At 40.5% G+C, this 23,284-nt stretch overlaps 1 protein-coding gene across 1 annotated transcript in view; it reads right to left on the bottom strand.

Annotated features, from left to right (window-relative positions):
• Positions 1–23,284, bottom strand: part of ACTL6B (actin like 6B) — a 100,577-nt gene that overhangs the window by 10,808 nt on the left and 66,485 nt on the right. The window contains exons 11-13 of the mRNA XM_053719567.1: positions 7,301–7,381; positions 7,099–7,194; positions 4,052–4,138 (exon numbers count right to left, since the gene is read on the bottom strand). Coding sequence (XP_053575542.1) covers positions 4,052–4,138; positions 7,099–7,194; positions 7,301–7,381 — 264 coding nt within the window. The remainder of the gene's footprint in view (positions 1–4,051; positions 4,139–7,098; positions 7,195–7,300; positions 7,382–23,284) is intronic.

Here is a 23,284-nt window from a genome sequence, read left to right as displayed (position 1 = left end):
ATTGTAGGTATTTTATTTAATTAATTTATTGATAGTGTAGTGTTAGGTTTAATTGTAACTTAGGTTAGGATTTATTTTACAGGTAATTTTGTAATTATTTAACTAGGTAGCTATTAAATAGTTATTAACTATTTAATAGCTATTGTACCTGGTTAAAATAAATACAAAGTTACCTGTAAAATAAATATTAATCCTAAAATAGCTACAATATAATTATAATTTATATTGTAGCTATATTAGGGTTTATTTTACAGGTAAGTATTTAGCTTTAAATAGGAATAATTTATTTAATAAGAGTTAATTTATTTCGTTAGATAAAAATTATATTTAATTTAGGGGGGTGTTAGTGTTAGGGTTAGACTTAGCTTTAGGGGTTAATAAATTTATTAGAGTAGCGGTGAGGTCCGGTCGGCAGATTAGGGGTTAATACTTGAAGTCAGGTGTCGGTGATGTTAGGGAGGGTAGATTAGGGGTTAATACTATTTATTATAGGGTTATTGAGGCGGGAGTGAGGCGGATTAGGGGTTAATAACTTTATTATAGTAGCGGTGAGGTCTGGTCGGCAGATTAGGGGTTAATAATTGTAGGTAGGTGGCGCCGACGTTGTGGGTGGCAGATTAGGGGTTAATAAATATAATATAGGGGTCAGCGATGTTAGGGGCAGCAGATTAGGGGTACATAGGGATAATGTAGGTTGCGGCGGTGTGCGGTCGGCAGATTAGGGGTTAAAAAAATTATTAGAGTAGCGGCGATGTGGGGGGGGCCTCGGTTTAGGGGTACATAGGTAGTTTATGGGTGTTAGTGTACTTTACAGCACAGTAGTTAAGAGCTTTATGAACCGGCGTTAGCCCAGAAAGCTCTTAACTCCTGGGTTTTCTCTGTGGCTGGAGTTTTGTCGTTAGAGTTCTAACGCTCACTTCAGCCAAGACTCTAAATACCGGCGTTAGGAAGATCCCATTGAAAAGATAGGATACGCAAATGGCGTAGGGGGATCTGCGGTATGGAAAAGTCGTGGCTGCAAAGTGAGCGTTAGACCCTTTCCTGACTGACTCTAAATACCAGCGGGCGGCCAAAACCAGCGTTTGGAGCCCCTAACGCTGGTTTTGACGGCTAACTCAGAACTCTAAATCTAGGCGAAAGTTACCTGTCAAATAAAACCTAACCTGCCTTATAATAAAACCTAACATTACAATCAAATAAAATAAATTAAATTAATAAAATACAATTATCTAAATTACAAAAAAAAATAAACACTAAATTACACAAAATAAAAAACGAAATTATCAAAAATAAAAACGAATTACTCCTAATCTAATAGCCCTATCAAAATAAAAAAGCCCCCCCAAAATAAAAAAAACCCTAGCCTTCACTAAACTACCAATGGCCCTTAAAAGGGACTTTTGCGGGGCATTGCCCCAAAGAAATCAGCTCTTTTACCTGTAAAAAAAAATACAAACAACCCCCCAACAGTAAATCCCACCACCCACACAACCAAACCCCCAAATAAAATTCTATCTAAATAAACCTAAGCTAACCATTGCCCTGAAAAGGGCATTTGGATGGACATTGCCCTTAAACGGGCATTTAGCTCTTTTACATTGCCCAAACACTAAGCTAAACATAAAACCCACCCAATAAACCCTTAAAAAAACTTAACACTAGCCCCCAACGATCCACTTACAGTTTTCGAAGACCGGACATCCATCCTCATCCAGGCGGCAGAAGTCTTCATCCAAGTGGGCAGAAGTCCTCATCGAAGCCGTCAGAAGTCTTCATCCAAGCGGGCAGAAGTCTTCATCCAGACGGCATCTTCTATCTTCATCCAGACGGCGCGAAACAGGTCCATCTTCAAGACATCCGGTGCAGAGCATACTCTTCTTCCGATGGTCGCTGAAGAATTAAGTTTCCCTTTAAGTGACGTCATCTAAGATGGTGCCCCTTACATTCCGATTGGCTAATAGAATCCTATCAGCCAATAGGAATTAAAGGGGACAAAATCCTATTGGCTGTTGAAATCAGCCAATAGGATTAAGCTTTCATCCTATTGCATGATCCAATCAGCCAATAGGATTGAGCTCACATTCTATTGGCTATTCCAATCAGCCAATAGAATGCAAGCTCAATCCTATTGGCTGATTGCAACAGCCAATAGGATTTTTTCCCCTTTAATTCCTATTGGCTGATAGAATTCTATCAGCCAATCGGAATGTAAGGGACGCCATCTTGGATGACGTCACTTAAAGGGAAACTTCATTCTTCAGCGACATTCGGAAGAAGAGGATACTTCAAGATGGACCCGCTCCTCGCCGGATGGATGAAGATAGAAGATGCTGTCTGGATGAAGACTTCTGCCCGCTTGGATGAAGACTTCTTCCCGCTTGGTATGAAGACTTCTGCTGGCTTCGATGAGGACTTCTGCCTGCTTGGATGAAGACTTCTGCTGCCTGGATGAGGATGGATGTCCGGTCTTCGAAAACTGTAAGTGGATTGTCGGGGGTTAGTGTTAGTTTTTTTTAAGGGTTTATTGGGTGGGTTTTATTTTTAGCTTAGGGTTTGGGCAATGTAAAAAAAACTAAATGCCCTTTTCAGGGCAATGATTAGCTTAGGTTTATTTAGATATAATTTTATTTGGGGGTTTGGTTGTGTGGGTGGTGGGTTTTACTGTTGGGGGGGTTGTTTGTATTTTTTTTTACAGGTAAAAGAGCTGATTTCTTTCGGGCAATGCCCCGCAAAAGGCCCTTTTAAGGGCCATTGGTAGTTTATTAAGGGCCATTGGTAGTTTAGTGTAGGCTAGGTTTTTTTTATTTTGGGGGGGCTTTTTTATTTTGATAGGGCTATTAGATTAGGAGTAATTGGTTTTTATTTTTGATCATTTTGTTTTTTATTTTGTGTAATTTAGTGTTTATTTTTTGTAATGTAGATAATTGTATTTTATTAATTTAATTTATTTTATTGTAATGTTAGGTTTTAGTGTAAGGCAGGTTAGGTTTTATTTTACATGTAAATTTGTATTTATTTTAGCTAGGTAGTTAGTAAATAGTTAATAACTATTTACTAACTAGTCTACTTAGTTAAAATAAATACAAACTTACCTGTGAAATAAAAATAAAACCTAAGCTAGTTACAATGTAACTATTAGTTATTTTGTAGCTAGCTTAGGTTTTATTTTATAGGTAAGTATGTATTTAGTTTTAAATAGGTTATTTAGGTAATAATTGTACATTTAATGTAGATTTATTTTAATTATATATAAGTTAGGGGGTGTTAGGGTTAGAGTTAGGTTTAGGATTACGTTAGAGTTAGGTTTAGGGGTTAATATATTTATGTAGTGATGTGGGAGGCCAGAGGTTTAGGGGTTATTAGTTTATTTTTCTATATTTCGTTGTGGGGGGCTTGCGGTTTAGTGGTTAATAGGTTTATTATTGCGGCGGTGTGGGCGGACAGCAGATTAGGGGTTAATAATCTTTAAATAGTGTTTGCGATGCGGGAGGGCAGCGGTTTAGGGATTAATAGGTTTATTATAGTGGCGACGATGTTAGGGAGCGGCGGAATATGGGTTAATAATTTTTTTAAGTGGCGGTGATGTCCGGAGAGGCAGATTAGGGGTTAATAAATATATTTGTTTTATTATGTTTATTCGGTTTAGGGGTTAATAGGTAGTTTATGGGTGTTAGTGTACTTTTTAACAGTTTAGTTATGAGTTTTATGGTACAGCTTTGTAGCATAAAACTCATAACTACTGACTTTAGATGGCGGTACGGATCTTGTCATTTTAGGCTGTACCGCTCACTTTTTGGCCTCACAGCAAAACTTGTAATACCGGTGCTAAAAAGGTGTGCGGTACACCTATTCTGACAAGACTTATAATAGCGGCGTTAGGGAAAAAGCATTGTTATGAAGCTTAACGATGCTTTTTCACTCATAACGCAAAACTCGTAATCTAGCTAAAATTTTGCCCAACCAAAAACTGGAGAAGAATTCCCTAATTTTCCTATTAGAGAGTCCTGATTTTTTTCTAACCAAGTGACAAATAGAGTATACAAAAACATACCAGGGAGGCCAAGATGGAGCCTCCTATCCAAGAACTGAAACGGCGCTCAATGGAGCTATTGCTGGCGATGAGTTTTAGACGCATACTCTGTGTGAGACACAAAAGATACATTAAGGAATAGAATTAGTGGTCTCATAGGAAGACAAATAGAGGTCTTATATATATTACCAAACATCTTCTCAATCAGTTTAACCCGCTGCTCTCACCTGCCCCAGCTTCTTAAGAAACTGGGATTGCATATTTAGTCTGTTAGCCAATCAATCACCAGCTTATAAAAAGGGACATTCTAAAGCAAAACGTACAAGTCATTTTTGCATTACAGATCCTGTATTAAAGGACCAGGAAATACAGTAGATTCACATAATCAACAACTGCACAATAAAAAGACAATGTAATAGCACTTAGATTTTTTTCTGACAAATTTTAAAGTTATGTCTATTTCTACTCCCCCTGTATCATGTGACAGCCATCAGCCAATCACAAATGCATATACATATATTCTGTGAACTCTTGCACATGCTCAGTAGGCGCTGGTCACTCAAAAAAGTGTAAATATAAAAAGACTGTGCACATTTTGTTAATGGAAGTAAATTGGAAAGTTGTTTAAAATTGCTGCTCTATCTGAATCATAAAGTTTAATTTTGACTTGAGTGTCCCATTAAATAGACATTGTGATCAAAATTTAAATGCACATAAATGAATTTCATTTTTGGCAAAATGCATTTCAACTAATGCACTTGCTAAGAGCACCAGTGGGGCTTGGATATCATGTCAGCCCCAGTGGTGCTCTGAGCAAGCGCATTATTTGAAATGCTGGTGCACTGAGAATTACCAGATGGTACAAGCACCTTATGCTCTCTGAGCATGTGCTGTGTCTAAGATGCTGGTGCACAGTGCATACTTAATTACACTTTAGAAACAGCTAAAGCTTTTATTAAAAGCATTTTTGCTAATACATGCTTCTATTTAAAACTGGAATGTACCCATGTGGATGTCCCTTTAACCCCTGAAATGCTGTTATACACATAGCGAAAATCAATATAGTATATACTATCAATAAATGATAATAATATTAATTAGGGGTGGTCAAATAGTTAAACAAGATATATATATATATGAGTGCAGTCAAAAAACTACAGTCCAAGTGTAGAAAATCTTCATAAAACAGAAAGGCCTCCTGATATAAGTCCTGTAACATCAGTAACTGAAAAAAGAAAAAACAAAGGAGGCGCCTCATAGGCTAAGTACGTTAAGGATAAAACAACCAGGTAATGTAAGATAAAGGGCAACTCGCAGGTTGTAGGGCACTACTAGTAGTGTGCATGGTGTGTACAGGGCCGTCTTTAATATTGACTAGACCCTGGGCAAAAATTTTCTTGGGCCCCCCACCCCATGCAATTTTGCTCTCCACCCCAACATCCCAAAAAACAACTAAATCAATTTTTTTTTAATTATTAGCCCAGCAGTGGATCATCCACTGCTGGGCTAATCATTTTTAAAAAAATGAAATAAATTGCAATATGTGAAATTGCACCTAAGCAGTACTAATAAGTAAATAAATATATAAATTCCTCCACTGTGGATTCATTTAATATTCTTTTGAATGTGATTCTGGTGTGAGGTTAGCTGGTTAAAGAGATTTAGGGCAGCCAACAGGAGCACAGCAAGGTAAAGACTGATGAGGAAGCATGGAGGTGCAGACAAATATAAGTTTACTGACTGGAACAGCAGAACTACTATGGGAAGTTGTAAAATCTGAGACAGAGAGAAAACAAAAACTATAAAAATAAACCTTACATTAATCTGTGAAGTATCAGCATGCCACTATACATCAGCCACAGCAGCACATGTCACTTCTTTGCTAGGAACAAGTTCCCTTTCACCCTGCACTAGACAATGCTGCATGGGGAGGGGTGTGTGTGCACTCACTTATTCTTCCCACTGACACCTTTCTACAAAGCACTGTTCTCCTAACAAACTTCAGTTAGTTGATCTTAGGGCCACAGAAGAAAGAGCAGGGCTAAAGGGACCAGCAGACTGGATGCTGTCTGTCCAAGGCTGCATGGATACAGTGTGAGATGAGTCACACAGCCTCAAGACTGAAGAGAGCAGTGTATGCAGCTGCACAGATGCTCAAATCCTCACGTCCTTGCCGCTCCAGCTTTCTGCTGCATTCGGCTACAGTCAGCCCTACCCAGAAACAGTCCCCACAACCAGAGCAGTTACCTGGTAACAGTGGTAACCCCAGTAGGACCTTTTCTGATGCAGTGGGAATGGCTGGATTCCGAGTTAGGGCTTTGCATTCAGTGCAGTACAGTGCACATCTAAAACAGCACATGGCAATAGCTTGGCATGTCACATTACACCGGCACGGTCTGGCACAGTTTAAAAAAAAAAATATATAAAAAGAGTACTTTTGACTGTGACAGTATTAGGACTGAATGTGTGTCACATCAGCAGTCTGGTATGAACCATAAAAAAATATATATTTTTTTTTAAGTCTCTTGGGCCCCTCAACAGAAACTGGGCCCCGGGCAGCTGCCCCTTTTGCCCTGTGTTAAAGACAGCCCTGGGTGTGTACTGGAGACTACCGGTCCCTCCAGATGTCTCAGGCAATCTCAGCAACCAGCTGGAGAGGTAATGGTCCATGTCTGACACAGCATCCTTACTGATCGCTGAGATTGCCTGAGACTGACCATCTGGAGGGACCAGTAGTCTCCAGTACACGCCACGCGCACTACTAGTGCCCTACAACCTGTGAGTTGCCCTTTGTCTTATCTTACCTGGTTGTTTCATCCTCCTTTGTTTTTTTCTTTTTTTACATAGGTAAATTACTGATTAGAAGCCGCAAGTATTGTAACTCAGTAGCAGGACATGGACAGTGATTGGATGATACACAAAACTGCTGCCCCTGATTGACTGACCAGCAACGTCCTGCTTAGGAGCTGCAATGCTCTTTAGAGAATGTCATTTTTAAAATTTGATTGTCCCTTTAGTACCTCAGGGTACTGTATTTTTGAGCAACTATCTTGGTTTATTTTCCTCACCGGTGGAGTTTTCTGAGATAACTCTCGATTTAGTCGGTCGTTAAATCCCTGAAGCAACGTGTTCCCTCCAGTGACAATTACACTCCCATACAGTCCCTGAAGAAGAGAAAGCTCCAATATATACAGAGAAGCAGATGGTGTAAACTATAGGGGTGTTAGCAGAATACAAGTGCACAGGATTATAGGTGAGGTAGATACTCACAGGTCGGATATCTATGTCACACATTCCAATGCTGCTAGTAACAACATGACCAACTCCTAACATTGTATTGCCGGAGAGACCCTGAGAAAGAAAGATGCAAGTTGTTTACAAGACACTTGTGCAGTACAGTGTGCGGTTATTATATTCTGCAGGTAAGTATTCACATGACATTTACAGCTGATGAATGTTTATATGGTGTCCTGTAATATATGTCCACATGCTACATCCTGCAGTATAGTACCTACACAACAACCCTTGCAGTTTTACATAGCACCCCCTGCAGTGTAGTGTCTACACAGCACCCCCTGTATTATAGTGTCTACACAGCACCCCCTGTATTATAGTGTCTGAACAGCACCCCCTGTATTATAGTGTCTTAACAGCACCCCCTGAGTTATAGTATCTACAACCCTGAAGAATAGTGTCTGCATATTAACTTTGTATGTTTATAAATTTAAAGGGATACTGAACCCAAGTTTTTTCTTTCGTGATTCAGATAGAGCATGCAATTTTAAGCAACTTTATAATTTACTCCTATTATCATTTTTTCTTCGTTCTCTTGCTATCTTTATTTGAAAAAGAAAGTCCAGAACCCTGGACAGCACTTGTTTATTAGTGGATGAATTTATCCACCAATCAGCAAGTACAACCCAGATTTTTCACCAAAAATGGTCCGGCATCTAAACTTACATTCTTCCTTTTCAAATAAAGATACCAAGAGAATGAATAACATTTGCTAATAGAAGTAAATTAGAAAGTTGCCTAAAATTGCATGATCTATCTGAATCACAAAAGAAAAAAATTGGGTTCAGTGTCCCTTTAAAGACTGGCTATACACTTATGTTCAGAAGTGACCCTTTTAAATTATAATTCCTGCAATATAACTTTCTGCTGTAGCATACTTTCATTTAACTGCTGTAATATAACTTCCTGCATTAAAATACCCCATATAAATTCTACAATACAATTCTCTTTAGTGTATTTTTTTTGGAGCGTGACTTCCGTTTGTGGGAGGGGCTTGATGAGGCGTCTGAGTTTGGCGCGCTCTGTGATCCAGCTACACCCAGGCCACCTCCAGCTTATCCCAGGCCGTTGAGGCTGCACCTGCCCTGGCCAAGGAGCGTGTTCGGCTCGGAGGGGAGCTTCCTCCTTCTGAGGAGCACGTTCAGGATAAGGAAGTCCGCCAGCCATCAAGACTCAGAGTCACGGTTGGTGCAATCTGCACAGAAGGAATTGTATCTGCCGCGGCAGGGGATATATGATTCTTGGAGGCTACCTGAGGAATCGTTTATTAGAAGGCAGTGAAGAAAAGTGATATCAAGGGAAAGAAGGAGTAAAGATAAAGTGCTTCTATATCTATCAGCAGATAATACCCCTCTATTTCTCCTATATATCTATCACATATACTTATATTGGAACTGCTATTTATGCTATCTGAAATCAAGGGAACTGTGTTGTCTCTCCTGTCTAGCAGGATAGTGGGACTTTTTGCAAGACACATATCTATCTGTTAATACCCTGGATATACCACGAGTTGCCTGCCCAGGACTCAGTCAAGTTTGTCAAAGGGAAATATCTTGCTTGGAGCAGGGGATACCTGCAGGACTCTGGTCGCAATTTATCTCTGCTGGGACTTGTGTTTAACTGTTATAAGAGCTCTGTTTTCCTTTCCGTCTTTATGTCTTTTTTGTTTTTCTGATTTCATATCTTTGTTGCTGACACTATTCTTGATAACTGTTTGTTGAAAATCAATGTAAGTTACTTGTATATTCAGAAAACAATAATGGATTAAGTAACTATATGGGTCTAGGCAAAGTTATCTGATAGCCTCTATGTTAATGTCCTCTTGTATAGAGGAGAGATACTAAAAAAAAAAAGAAGAAGGAGGAAGGGGGAGGAAGGAAGGGAGGAAAAAAGGAAAAAAAAACATAATTTATGCTTACCTGATAAATTTATTTCTCTTGTAGTGTATCCAGTCCACGGATCATCCATTACTTATGGGATATATTCTCCTTCCCAACAGGAAGTTGCAAGAGTCCACCCACAGCAAAGCTGCTATATAGCTCCTCCCCTAACTGCCATTACCAGTCATTCGACCGAAAACATACAGAGAAAGGAAAACCATAGGGTGCAGTGGTGACTGTAGTTTAATGGAAAAATTACCTGCCTTAAAGTGACAGGGCGGGCCGTGGACTGGATACACTACAAGAGAAATAAATTTATCAGGTAAGCATAAATTATGTTTTCTCTTGTTAAGTGTATCCAGTCCACGGACCATCCATTACTTATGGGATACCAATACCAAAGCTAAAGTACACGGATGATGGGAGGGACAAGGCAGGTACTTAAACGGAAGTTACCACTGCCTGTAAAAAACCCTTTCTCCCAAAAATAGCCTCCGAAGAAGCAAGGTATCAAATTTGTTAAATTTGAAAAAGTATGAAACGCAGACCAAGACTCCGTCTTGTAATCTGTTCAACAGAAGCCACATTTAAAAAAGGCCCAAGTGAAAACCACAGCTCTAGTAGAATGAGCTGTAATCCCTTCAGGAGGCTGCTGTCCAGCAGTCTCATAAGCTAAATGAATTATGCTTTTTAACCAAAAAGACAGAGAGGTTGCTGAAGACCTTTGACCTCTCCTCTGTCCAGAATAGACAACAAACAAGGTGAATGTTTGATGAAAATCTGTAGTAGCTTGTAAGTAAAACTTTAAAACACGAACCACGTCCAAATTGTGTAATAGACGTTCCTTCTTTGAAGAAGGATTAGGATACAAGAATGGAACAACAATCTCTTGAGTGATATTCTTGTTAGATACCACCTTAGGTAAAAACCCAGGTTGGTACACAGGACTACCTTATCCGTACGGAGAACCAGATAAGGAGAATCACATTGCAACGCAGATAACTCGGAGACTCTATGAGCCGAGGAAATAGCTACCAAAAAGGAACTTTCCAAGATAGAAGTTTGATATCTATGGAATGAAAAGGTTCAAATGGAACTCCTTGAAGAACCTTAAGAACCAGCTTTAAGCTCCATGGCGGAGCAACATTTTTAACCACAGGCTTGGTTCTAACCAAAGCCTGACCAAATGCCTGAACGTCTAGAATACCTGCCAGACGCTTGTGCAAAAGAATAGACAGAGTAGAAATCTGTCCTTTTAAAGAACTAGCTGACAACCCTTTTCTCAAAATCATCTTGGAGAAAAGATAATATCCTGGGAATCCAGACTTTACTCCATGAGTAACCCTTGGATTCATAACAATAAGATATTTACACCATATCTTATGTTAAATTTTCCTAGAGACAGGCTTTTATGCCTGTATTAAGGTATCAATTACTGACTCGGAGAAGCCATGCTTTGATAACATCAAGCGTTCTGTCTCCAGGCAGTCCATCTCAGATTAGTTATATTTAGATGGTTGAAAAGACCCTGAGGTAGAGGGTCCTGTCTCAGAAGCAGAGACCGTGGTGGAAAGGATGACATGTCCACCAGATCTGCATACCAGGTCCTGCGTGGCCACGCAGGGGCTGTCAAAAGCACCAAAGCACTCTCCTGCTTGATCTTGTGCAAACCCCTCCGGAGGGAATTCCCACTCCCCCGGATGAAAAGTCTGACGACTTAGAAAATCTGCCTCCCAGTTCTCAACACCTGGGATAGGGAAAGCTTTTAGACAAGAGTGAGTCTCTGTCCAGTGAATTATTTTAAGACTTCTAACATTGCTAGGGAACTTCTGTTCCCCCTTGATGGTTGATGTAAGCCACAGTCGTGATATTGTCCGACTGAAATATGATGTACCTCAGAGTTGCTAACTGAGGCCAAGTCTGAAGAGCATGGAATATCGCTCCCAGTTCCAGAATATTCATTAGAAGGAGGGTCTCCTCCTGAGTCCACTATCCCTGAGCCTTCAGGGAGTTCCAGACTGTATCCCAACCTAAAAGGCTGGCATCTGTTGTAACAATTGTCCCATCTGACCTGCGGAAGGTCATACCCTTGGACAGATGGACCCGAGATAGTCACCAGAGAAGAGAATCTCTGGTTTCTTGGTCCGGATTTAACAGGAGAACAAATCTGTGTAATCCCCGTTCCTCTGGCTGAGCATGCATAGTTGCAGTGGTCTGAAATGTAGGCGTGCAAACGGTACTATGTCCCTTGCCGCTACCATTAAGCCGATTACATTCATGTACTGAGCCACCAAAGGGCGCGGATGGAATGAAGAACACGGCAGAAATTTAGAAACTTTGACAACCTGGACTCCGTCAGGTAAATTTTAATTTCTACAAAATCTATCAGAATCCCTAGGAGGGAAACCCTTGATATTGGGGATAGAGAACTCTTTCCTTGTTCACTTTCCACCCATGTGATCTCAGAAATGCCAGTACTACGTCCGTATGAGACTTGGCAACTTGGATGTTTGACGCCTGTATCAGGATGTCGTCTAAATAAGGGGCCACTTCTATGCCCCGCGGCCTAAGGACCGCCAAAGTGACCCCAGAACCTCCATAAAGATTCTAGGGGCTGTAGTTAACCCAAAGGAAAGAGCTACAAACTGGTAATGCCTGTCTAGAAAGGCAAACCTGAAAAAACGATGGTGATCTTTATGCATCGTAATGTGAGGATAAGCATCCTTCAAATCCATTGTAGTCCTGGAGTATTGACTCTCCTGGATCATAGTTAAGATGGTACGAATAGTTTCCATCTTAAATGATAGAATTCTAAAGAATTTGTTTAAGATCTTTTAGATCCAAAATAGGTCTGAAGGTTTCCTTTCCTTGGGAACCACAAACCGATTTGAGGAAAACTGTGTCCCTGTTCCTCTATTGGAACTGAATGGGTCACGTACACAATGCAAGAATGTCTCTTTCTTTATCTGGTTTGCAGATAAATGTGAAAGGCAAAAACTCCCCTTTTTTGGGGGGGAAAGCTTTGAAATCCAGAAGATATCTCTGGGGTATAATTTCCAATGCCCAGGGATCCTGGGCATCTCTTGCCCACGCCTGGGCGAAGAATGAAGTCTGCCCCCTATAGGATCCGTTACCAGATAGGGGTCCGTTCCTCATGCTGTTTTAGAGGCAGCAGCAGGCTCCTTGACCTGCTTATCTTTGTTCCAGGTCCGGTTGTCTCCAGACCGCCTTGGACTGAGCAAAAGTTCCCTCTTATTTTGCCTTAGAGGGAGTTGATGCCACACCTGCCTTGAATTTTCGAAAGGCACGAAAATTAGGCCTTTTTTGTCCCTTGATTTGGACCTGTCCTGAGGAAGGGCATGATCTTTTCCTCCAGTGATATAAGTAATAATCTCCTTCAAACTAGGCCTGAATAGGGTCTGCCCCTTGAAGGGAAGTTAAGTAGCTTATTTATTAAAGTCACGACAGCTGACCATGATATAAGCCATAGCGCTCTGCGCGCCAGTATAGTAAAAAACAGAATTCTTAGCCGTTAGTCTAGTCAAAGGAACAAAGGCATCAGAAAACAAAGGAATTGGCTAGCTTAAGTGCTCTAAGCTTGTCAAATATATTCATCCAATGGAGCCTGTAAAGCCTCATCAAGAGACTCAAACCAGAACGCCGCAGCAGCAGTGACAGGAGCAATGCGTGCAAGGGGCTGCAGGATAAAACCTTGTTGAATAAACATTTTTTATCCATTGGATCTAAAAAAGCACAACAGTCCTCGCCAGAGGTAGTGGTACGCTTAGCTAGAGTAGAAACTCTTCTCTCCACCTTAGGAACTGTCTGCCATAAGTCCCGTGTGGTGGCAACTATTAGAAAACATTCTTCTAAAAAATAGGAGGGGAAGAGAACGGCACACCTGGTCTATCCCATTCCTTATGAAAAATTTTAGTAAACCTCTTTAGGTATTGGAAAAACATAAGTACACACCGGCACTGCATATTATTTATCCAGTCTACACAATTTCTCTGGCACTGCGATTGTACACATTCATTCAGAGCAGCTAAAGCCTCCCTGAGCAACAAGTGGAGGTTCTCAAGCATAAATTTTAAATGTAGAAATATCAGAATCAGGTTAAATCATCTTCCCTGAGTCACAAATATCACCCACAGACTAAGCATATTGTGAGGTAGTATCAGACATGGTTCTTAAAGCGTCTGTATGCTCTGTATCTACCCCCAGAGCTGTTTTGCTTTCCTTTAATTTCAGGTAGTCTGACTAATACTGCTGCCAGTGTATTATACACAACCTTTGCCATGTCTTGTAAAATAAACGCTATGGGCGCCATTGATATACTTGGCGCCATTTGAGCGTGAGTCCCTGGAGCGGGAGTCAAAGGGTCTGACACGTGGGGAGAGTTAGTCGGCATAACTTCCCCCTCGACAGAATCCTCTGGTAAAATAAACGCTATGGGTGCCCTTGATGTACTTGGCGCCATTTGAGCGTGAGTCCCTAAAGCGGGAGTCAAAGGGTCTGACACGTGGGGAGAGTTAGTCGGCATAACTTCCCCCTCGACAGAATCCTCTGGTGATAATGTTTTTAAATACAAAAAATGATCTTTATTGTTTAACATGAAATCAGTACATCTGGTACACATTCTAAAATGGGGTTCCACCATGGCTTTAAACATAATAAACACAGAGCCTCCTCTATGTTAGACATGTTAGAACTAATAAAGAGACTAGTAAGCTTGGAAAACACTTTAAATCAAGTTAACAAGCAAATATAACAAACGTTACTGTGCCTTTAAGAGAAACAAATTTTGTCAAAATTTGAAAAACAGTGAAAAAAGGCAGTAAATCAAACGAAATTTTTACAGTACATGTAATAAGTTAACAGAGCATTGCACCCACTTGCAAATGGATGATTAACCCCTTAATGCAAAAAAACAGATAAAAAAAAAAAACACGACATTTTTTTAAACAGACACAACAAAACTGCCACAGCTGAGCTGTGGATTACCTTCCCTATAACTGTTTCTATGCAAAATTTAAGCCAGCCATTTGGAAAAATTAGGCCCCAATAAGTTTTATCACCAAACATATGTTAAAAAACGATTAAACATGCCAGCAAACGTTTTAAAACACATTCTTATAAGAGTATGTATGTCTATTAATAAGCCTGATCCAGTCGCTATCACTGCATTTAAGGCTTTACTTACATTACTTCGGTATCAGCAGTATTTTCTTAGTCAATTCCATTCCTTAGAAAAATATATTACTGCACATACCTTAGCATATATCTCTATCAATCAGCCTGGTACCAGTCGCTTTCACTGCATTTAAAGGCTGTACTTACATTACTTCGGTATCAGCAGTATTTTCTTAGTCAATTCCATTCCTTAGAAAAATATTTTACTGCACATACCTTATTTGCAGGAAAACCTGCACGCCATTCCCCCTCTGAAGTACCTTACTCCTCAGAATGTGTGAGAACAGCAACTGGATCTTAGTTACGTCTGCTAAGATCATAGAAAAAACGCAGGCAGATTCTTCTTCCAAATACTGCCTGAGATAAACAGCACACTCCGGTGCCATTTAAAAATAACAAACTTTTGATTGAAGAAATAAACTAAGTATAAAAAACCACAGACTCTCACGACCTCCTATCTATGTTGAGACTTGCAAGAGAATGACTGGTAATGTCAGTTAGGGGAGGAGCTATATAGCAGCTTTGCTGTGGGTGGACTCTTGCAACTTCCTGTTGGGAAGGAGAATATATCCCATAAGTAATGGATGATCCGTGGACTGGATACACTTAACAAGAGAAATATATTTATACCTTGTTTCAGCAAGTTTAAAGGTTTGAAAGTATTGAAACTCCAGCAGGGGTTAGATCTACACAGTTTTTGTGAAAAATTCTCCGCTATGATATGGTTCTTAGCATTAGTAAGTTATAAGAATAATATGTAGGAATATTTCATTCTATCTGTTCAATTTATTTGTTTAACATATGATCTATCTGGGCTGTGTTGCAGAACAAATACAGCCAAACTATCTACATAGTATTTGTGAAAAATTTCCTGGTTTAACTTCTTTCTAGTAACAGAAGTATATATATTTTTCTATCTATATTAATTCCACAGTCAAGTTTATGTGGAATATATAAGGATCCTGGGTTTAATATGTTGGATAGGATAAGCCAGCTAAACTATCAAATTGCATGATTGGTATTTTTTATAGCTAGCTGTGGATTTTTCTAGTAATATTTGGTTAAAACTGTCTAATATTATAGGGAAATTTATTTCACCAGCTAGCTATATAGCTTAAGATTATTATGACATAGGGAATACTAGGTAAGAGTCTGATAAATTTATACTATTCTGAGTGTTCGCAGTAAATATTGATCCCTTCTAGCTGCTTTAAAATATAGGAGTGACCAAATTTTTTTTTTTTTTACATATATAGGCACTAACTTCACTTCACTTCTTTTTCACTCAACCAAGTTCACATTGTAAGCTGATTACAGTTTTTTTTTCTTCTTTTTTTTTTTCTTCTTTTTTTTTCTTCTTTTTTTTCTTTTTTTTTTTTCTTCACTTTTCTGCCTCACCTGGCAGCTTAACACTCTATCTTTTATCTTTTCTTTTCTTAGCACAAATCCACTATTCACCCTACACTATTATCTGGCTGCACAACTCGCTTCTTATTCCTTTCTTCTCACTCCTTTTTATGGATAAATTCCTAGGGATCAGTAGGAGTGATTCTGGTATAATGCCACCTAAGAGTAAGGATAGAAAGCCCAGGTCAAGCATTGGTAGTATAGAGACTGTGGCAACTGATTTTTCACCTGGTTCTAATACTGTTATTGATACTAATAACCTAGTAAAACAAATATCTGATTTATTTATGCCACAATTCGAAGGAGTTAAAACAGAATTAACTACCTTAACAAACGAGCTTAAACTAGTATCTAGTAGACTTGGAGAAATTGAAAACAGGATTTCTGATTTAGATGACTTACAACAGGTACAACAATCAACAATCTCGATTAAATTCTCAGGCCAAAAGTATAGAAACTATGCAATCCCGTTTAGATGACTTAGAAGATAGGTCACGGAGGAATCATTTAAAAATCGTAGGCCTTCCTGAGAGCTCCGAGTTTTTAGATCTTATGAAATTTGTTCAAAGTACTTTACCAGGGCTGCTTGATATGCCTCCAACTAGTACGGAGATTATGGTGGAAAGGGTCCACAGACTGGGCATATATCAAAATAAAGAGAATCCTACAAAAGCTAAAAGACCAGTTTTAGTAAAATTATTGAACTTTCAGGACAAGCAGAGAATTTTAGCATATTATAGAAAGAAAGCCACTGTAGAGATAAATAAAGATTGCATTCTATTATTTTCGGATTTCTCTGCTGAAACAGCGAATAGGAGGAGAAATATGGCCCCATGGTGTTCAAAGTTAATAAATGCAGGCTATCAAGCGACCATGATCTATCCTGCTAAGATTAAAATCTTTTTAGTAGAGGAGGTTAGACAATTCTTGGAAAATAATAAAAATATAGTAGAATAATGTATATTCAAGTCTGTCATTTATTGGATTTTTTTTATTTGACTGTATTGTACCGACACGCTAGGGTGTCTGACTTTGTTGGTTCGTTTCTTTCTTCTTTTTTTTTGCTATGTGTGCTCTCTCCTCCTCCTGGGGCAACCGCTCCGCCTCGGTTAAGGTATTGCTTCTATCAGAGAATTAAGTTTAAATCTATCATAGATGAAAAAATCAATTAGTTTACTGTCCTGGAATGTGGGGGGGTTTTCCTCCCCTGCTAAGAGGAGAAAAATCATTCATCATTTAAAAAGTTATAAACCAGATATCGTCTTCCTGCAGGAAATTCATTTGAGCCTGCAGGAGGCAGAAAAATTAAAACTAAGTTGGATTGGGGAGGTGATCGCGGTACCAGCAGTTAGAAAAAAGAGAGGAGTTGCCTGTATTTTTAATAAAAACCTGGATTTTAAGTTAATTTCTCAAGAGAAAGATGTGGAGGGGAGATATCTTATTTTGGAATTAGAGATTAACGAGTGTCAGTATACGCTATGTAATCTTTATGCCCCGAATGAATGTCAGCCACATTTCTGGGACGGGCTATATGCAAAATTAGTTAACTCTATAGACTCTCAATTGATCATAGGGGGGACTTCAATAGCGTCTTTGTCCCTCAGCTGGATAGACTGAGAACTGGGGGTTCGTATAGAACATGAAAGGAAGCTAAAATATTAACTTCCTTTTCAAAAGGTCTTAAATTAAGGGATATATGGAGAATCCAACACCCAGATGAGAAATTATTTACATGCGAATCGAAAGCGCATCGTACTTTTTCAAGAATAGATATGTTTTTAGTGTCTGAAAGACTTTTGCAGTTAGAGATAAAAACAGACATTATGAATATAATTCTATCTGATCATGCTATCATATCTCTGTCTATCCAGCTGAGGAACAGGGGGGACGGTCTTGGGGCCAAATTTTTCTATCCTAGCTTTTTATACTCTAATATCCCTTTCAGAAATTGGCTGACTCAGAAATGGAGGGACTATGTACACCACAATAAGGAATATATTCCCAAAACAGAAATATTTTGGGAGGCCGCAAAGGCCTGTCTAAGGGGGGAAATTAAGGCATACATGGTCAAAAGGAAAAGAAAGATAAGAGCGAAGGAAATTCAATTGACTAATCATCTTAAAAATAAATTTATAAAAACAGAATTTATGTTTACCTGATAAATTACTTTCTCCAACGGTGTGTCCGGTCCACGGCGTCATCCTTACTTGTGGGATATTCTCCTCCCCAACAGGAAATGGCAAAGAGCCCAGCAAAGCTGGTCACATGATCCCTCCTAGGCTCCGCCTTCCCCAGTCATTCGACCGACGTAAAGGAGGAATATTTGCATAGGAGAAATCATATGATACCGTGGTGACTGTAGTTAAAGAAAATAAATTATCAGACCTGATTAAAAAAACCAGGGCGGGCCGTGGACCGGACACACCGTTGGAGAAAGTAATTTATCAGGTAAACATAAATTCTGTTTTCTCCAACATAGGTGTGTCCGGTCCACGGCGTCATCCTTACTTGTGGGAACCAATACCAAAGCTTTAGGACACGGATGAAGGGAGGGAGCAAATCAGGTCACCTAGATGGAAGGCACCACGGCTTGCAAAACCTTTCTCCCAAAAATAGCCTCAGAAGAAGCAAAAGTATCAAATTTGTAAAATTTAGTAAAAGTGTGCAGTGAAGACCAAGTCGCTGCCTTACATATCTGATCAACAGAAGCCTCGTTCTTGAAGGCCCATGTGGAAGCCACAGCCCTAGTAGAATGAGCTGTGATTCTTTCAGGAGGCTGCCGTCCGGCAGTCTCGTAAGCCAATCTGATGATGCTTTTAATCCAAAAAGAGAGAGAGGTAGAAGTTGCTTTTTGACCTCTCCTTTTACCAGAGTAAACAACAAACAAAGAAGATGTTTGTCTAAAATCCTTTGTAGCATCTAAATAGAATTTTAGAGCATGAACTACATCCAAATTGTGCAACAAACGTTCCTTCTTTGAAACTGGATTCGGACACAAAGAAGGCACGACTATCTCCTGGTTAATGTTTTTGTTAGAAACAACTTTCGGAAGAAAACCAGGTTTAGTACGTAAAACCACCTTATCTGCATGGAACACCAGATAAGGAGGAGAACACTGCAGAGCAGATAATTCTGAAACTCTTCTAGCAGAAGAAATTGCAACCAAAAACAAAACTTTCCAAGATAATAACTTAATATCAACGGAATGTAAGGGTTCAAATGGAACCCCCTGAAGAACTGAAAGAACTAAATTGAGACTCCAAGGAGGAGTCAAATGTTTGTAAACAGGCTTGATTCTAACCAGAGCCTGAACAAAGGCTTGAACATCTGGCACAGCTGCCAGCTTTTTGTGAAGTAACACAGACAAGGCAGAAATCTGTCCCTTCAAAGAACTTGCAGATAATCCTTTCTCCAAACCTTCTTGAAGAAAGGATAGAATCTTAGGAATTTTTACCTTGTCCCAAGGGAATCCTTTAGATTCACACCAACAGATATATTTTTTCCATATTTTGTGGTAGATTTTTCTAGTTACAGGCTTTCTGGCCTGAACAAGAGTATCAATGACAGAATCTGAGAACCCTCGCTTTGATAAGATCAAGCGTTCAATCTCCAAGCAGTCAGTTGGAGTGAGACCAGATTCGGATGTTCGAACGGACCTTGAACAAGAAGGTCTCGTCTCAAAGGTAGCTTCCATGGTGGAGCCGATGACATATTCACCAGGTCTGCATACCAAGTCCTGCGTGGCCACGCAGGAGCTATCAAGATCACCGATGCCCTCTCCTGATTGATCCTGGCTACCAGCCTGGGGATGAGAGGAAACGGCGGGAATACATAAGCTAGTTTGAAGGTCCAAGGTGCTACTAGTGCATCTACTAGAGTCGCCTTGGGATCCCTGGATCTGGACCCGTAGCAAGGAACCTTGAAGTTCTGACGAGAGGCCATCAGATCCATGTCTGGAATGCCCCACAATTGAGTAATTTGGGCAAAGATTTCCGGATGGAGTTCCCACTCCCCCGGATGAAATGTCTGACGACTCAGAAAATCCGCTTCCCAATTTTCCACTCCTGGGATGTGGATTGCAGACAAGTGGCAGGAGTGAGTCTCCGCCCATTGAATGATTTTGGTCACTTCTTCCATCGCCAGGGAACTCCTTGTTCCCCCCTGATGGTTGATGTACGCAACAGTCGTCATGTTGTCTGATTGAAACCGTATGAACTTGGCCTTTGCTAGCTGAGGCCAAGCCTTGAGAGCATTGAATATCGCTCTCAGTTCCAGAATATTTATCGGGAGAAGAGATTCTTCCCGAGACCAAAGACCCTGAGCTTTCAGGGGTCCCCAGACCGCGCCCCAGCCCACCAGACTGGCGTCGGTCGTGACAATGACCCACTCTGGTCTGCGGAAGCTCATCCCCTGTGACAGGTTGTCCAGGGACAGCCACCAACGGAGTGAATCTCTGGTCCTCTGATCTACTTGTATCGTCGGAGACAAGTCTGTATAGTCCCCATTCCACTGACTGAGCATGCACAGTTGTAATGGTCTTAGATGAATTCGCGCAAAAGGAACTATGTCCATTGCCGCTACCATCAAACCTATTACTTCCATGCACTGCGCTATGGAAGGAAGAGGAACAGAATGAAGTATTTGACAAGAGTTTAGAAGTTTTGATTTTCTGGCCTCTGTCAGAAAAATCCTCATTTCTAAGGAGTCTATTATTGTTCCCAAGAAGGGAACCCTTGTTGACGGAGATAGCGAACTTTTTTCTACGTTCACTTTCCACCCGTGAGATCTGAGAAAGGCCAGGACAATGTCCGTGTGAGCCTTTGCTTGTGGAAGGGACGACGCTTGAATCAGAATGTCGTCCAAGTAAGGTACTACTGCAATGCCCCTTGGTCTTAGCACCGCTAGAAGGGACCCTAGTACCTTTGTGAAAATTCTTGGAGCAGTGGCTAATCCGAACGGAAGTGCCACAAACTGGTAATGCTTGTCCAGGAATGCGAACCTTAGCAACCGATGATGTTCCTTGTGGATAGGAATATGTAGATACGCATCCTTTAAATCCACCGTGGTCATGAATTGACCTTCCTGGATGGAAGGAAGAATTGTTCGAATGGTTTCCATTTTGAACGATGGAACCTTGAGAAACTTGTTTAGGATCTTGAGATCTAAGATTGGTCTGAATGTTCCCTCTTTTTTGGGAACTACGAACAGATTGGAGTAGAACCCCATCCCTTGTTCTCCTAATGGAACAGGATGAATCACTCCCATTTTTAACAGGTCTTCTACACAATGTAAGAATGCCTGTTTTTTTATGAGGTCTGAAGACAATTGAGACCTGTGGAACCTCCCCCTTGGGGGAAGCCCCTTGAATTCCAGAAGATAACCTTGGGAGACTATTTCTAGTGCCCAAGGATCCAGAACATCTCTTGCCCAAGCCTGAGCGAAGAGAGAGAGTCTGCCCCCCACCAGATCCGGTCCCGGATCGGGGGCCAACATCTCATGCTGTCTTGGTAGCAGTGGCAGGTTTCTTGGCCTGCTTTCCTTTGTTCCAGCCTTGCATTGGCCTCCAGGCTGGCTTGGCTTGAGAAGTATTACCCTCTTGCTTAGAGGACGTAGCACTTGGGGCTGGTCCGTTTCTGCGAAAGGGACGAAAATTAGGTTTATTTTTGGCTTTGAAAGACCTATCCTGAGGAAGGGCGTGGCCCTTGCCCCAGTGATATCAGAGATAATCTCTTTCAAGTCAGGGCCAAACAGCGTTTTCCCCTTGAAAGGAATGTTAAGCAATTTGTTCTTGGAAGACGCATCCGCTGACCAAGATTTTAGCCAAAGCGCTCTGCGCGCCACAATAGCAAAACCAGAATTTTTCGCCGCTAACCTAGCCAATTACAAAGTGGCGTCTAGGGTGAAAGAATTAGCCAATTTGAGAGCATGAATTCTGTCCATAATCTCCTCATAAGAAGAAGAATTATTATTGAGCGCCTTTTCTAGTTCATCGAACCAGAAACACGCTGCTGTAGTGACAGGAACAATGCATGAAATTGGTTGTAGAAGGTAACCTTGCTGAACAAACATCTTTTTAAGCAAACCCTCTAATTTTTTATCCATAGGATCTTTGAAAGCACAACTATCTTCTATGGGTATAGTGGTGCGTTTGTTTAGAGTAGAAACCGCCCCCTCGACCTTGGGGACTGTCTGCCATAAGTCCTTTCTGGGGTCGACCATAGGAAACAATTTCTTAAATATGGGGGGAGGGACGAAAGGTATACCGGGCCTTTCCCATTCTTTATTTACAATGTCCGCCACCCGCTTGGGTATAGGAAAAGCTTCGGGGGGCCCCGGGACCTCTAGGAACTTGTCCATTTTACATAATTTCTCTGGAATGACCAAATTCTCACAATCATCCAGAGTAGATAACACCTCCTTAAGCAGAGCGCGGAGATGTTCCAATTTAAATTTAAATGTAATCACATCAGGTTCAGCTTGTTGAGAAATTTTCCCTGAATCTGAAATTTCTCCCCCAGACAAAACCTCCCTGGCCCCCTCAGACTGGTGTAGGGGCACTTCAGAACCAATATCATCAGCGTCCTCATGCTCTTCAGTATTTTCTAAAACAGAGCAGTCGCGCTTTCGCTGATAAGTGGGCATTTTGGCTAAAATGTTTTTGATAGAATTATCCATTACAGCCGTTAATTGTTGCATAGTAAGGAGTATTGGCGCACTAGATGTACTAGGGGCCTCCTGTGTGGGCAAGACTGGTGTAGACGAAGGAGGGGATGATGCAGTACCATGCTTACTCCCCTCACTTGAGGAATCATCTTGGGCATCATTTTCTCTAAATTTTGTGTCACATAAATCACATCTATTTAAATGAGAAGGAACCTTGGCTTCCCCGCATACAGAACACAGTCTATCTGGTAGTTCAGACATGTTAAACAGGCATAAACTTGATAACAAAGTACAAAAAAACGTTTTAAAATAAAACCGTTACTGTCACTTTAAATTTTAAACTGAACACACTTTATTACTGCATATGTGAAAAAGTATGAAGGAATTGTTCAAAATTCACCAACATTTCACCACAGTGTCTTAAAGCCTTAAAAGTATTGCACACCAAATTTGGAAGCTTTAACCCTTAAAATAACGGAACCGGAGCCGTTTTTATATTTAACCCCTTTACAGTCCCTGGTATCTGCTTTGCTGAGACCCAACCAAGCCCAAAGGGGAATACGATACCAAATGACGCCTTCAGAAAGTCTTTTCTATGTATCAGAGCTCCTCACACATGCATCTGCATGTCATGCTTCCCAAAAACAAGTGCGCAATAGAGGCGCGAAAATGAGACTCTGCCTATGATTAGGGAAAGTCCCTAGAGAATAAGGTGTCCAATACAGTGCCTGCCGGTTATTTTACATAGTTCCCAAGATTAAAATAATTCCTCAAGGCTATGGAGTATAAAATATGCTTATATATAAATCGTTTTAGC

Source organism: Bombina bombina, chromosome 6 (genome assembly GCF_027579735.1).
Source record: "Bombina bombina isolate aBomBom1 chromosome 6, aBomBom1.pri, whole genome shotgun sequence".
In the NCBI taxonomy this organism is placed as follows: domain Eukaryota; kingdom Metazoa; phylum Chordata; class Amphibia; order Anura; family Bombinatoridae; genus Bombina; species Bombina bombina.
The sequence above is the reverse complement of the archived record's forward strand: the minus strand, read 5'-3'. Positions and strand labels throughout refer to the sequence as shown.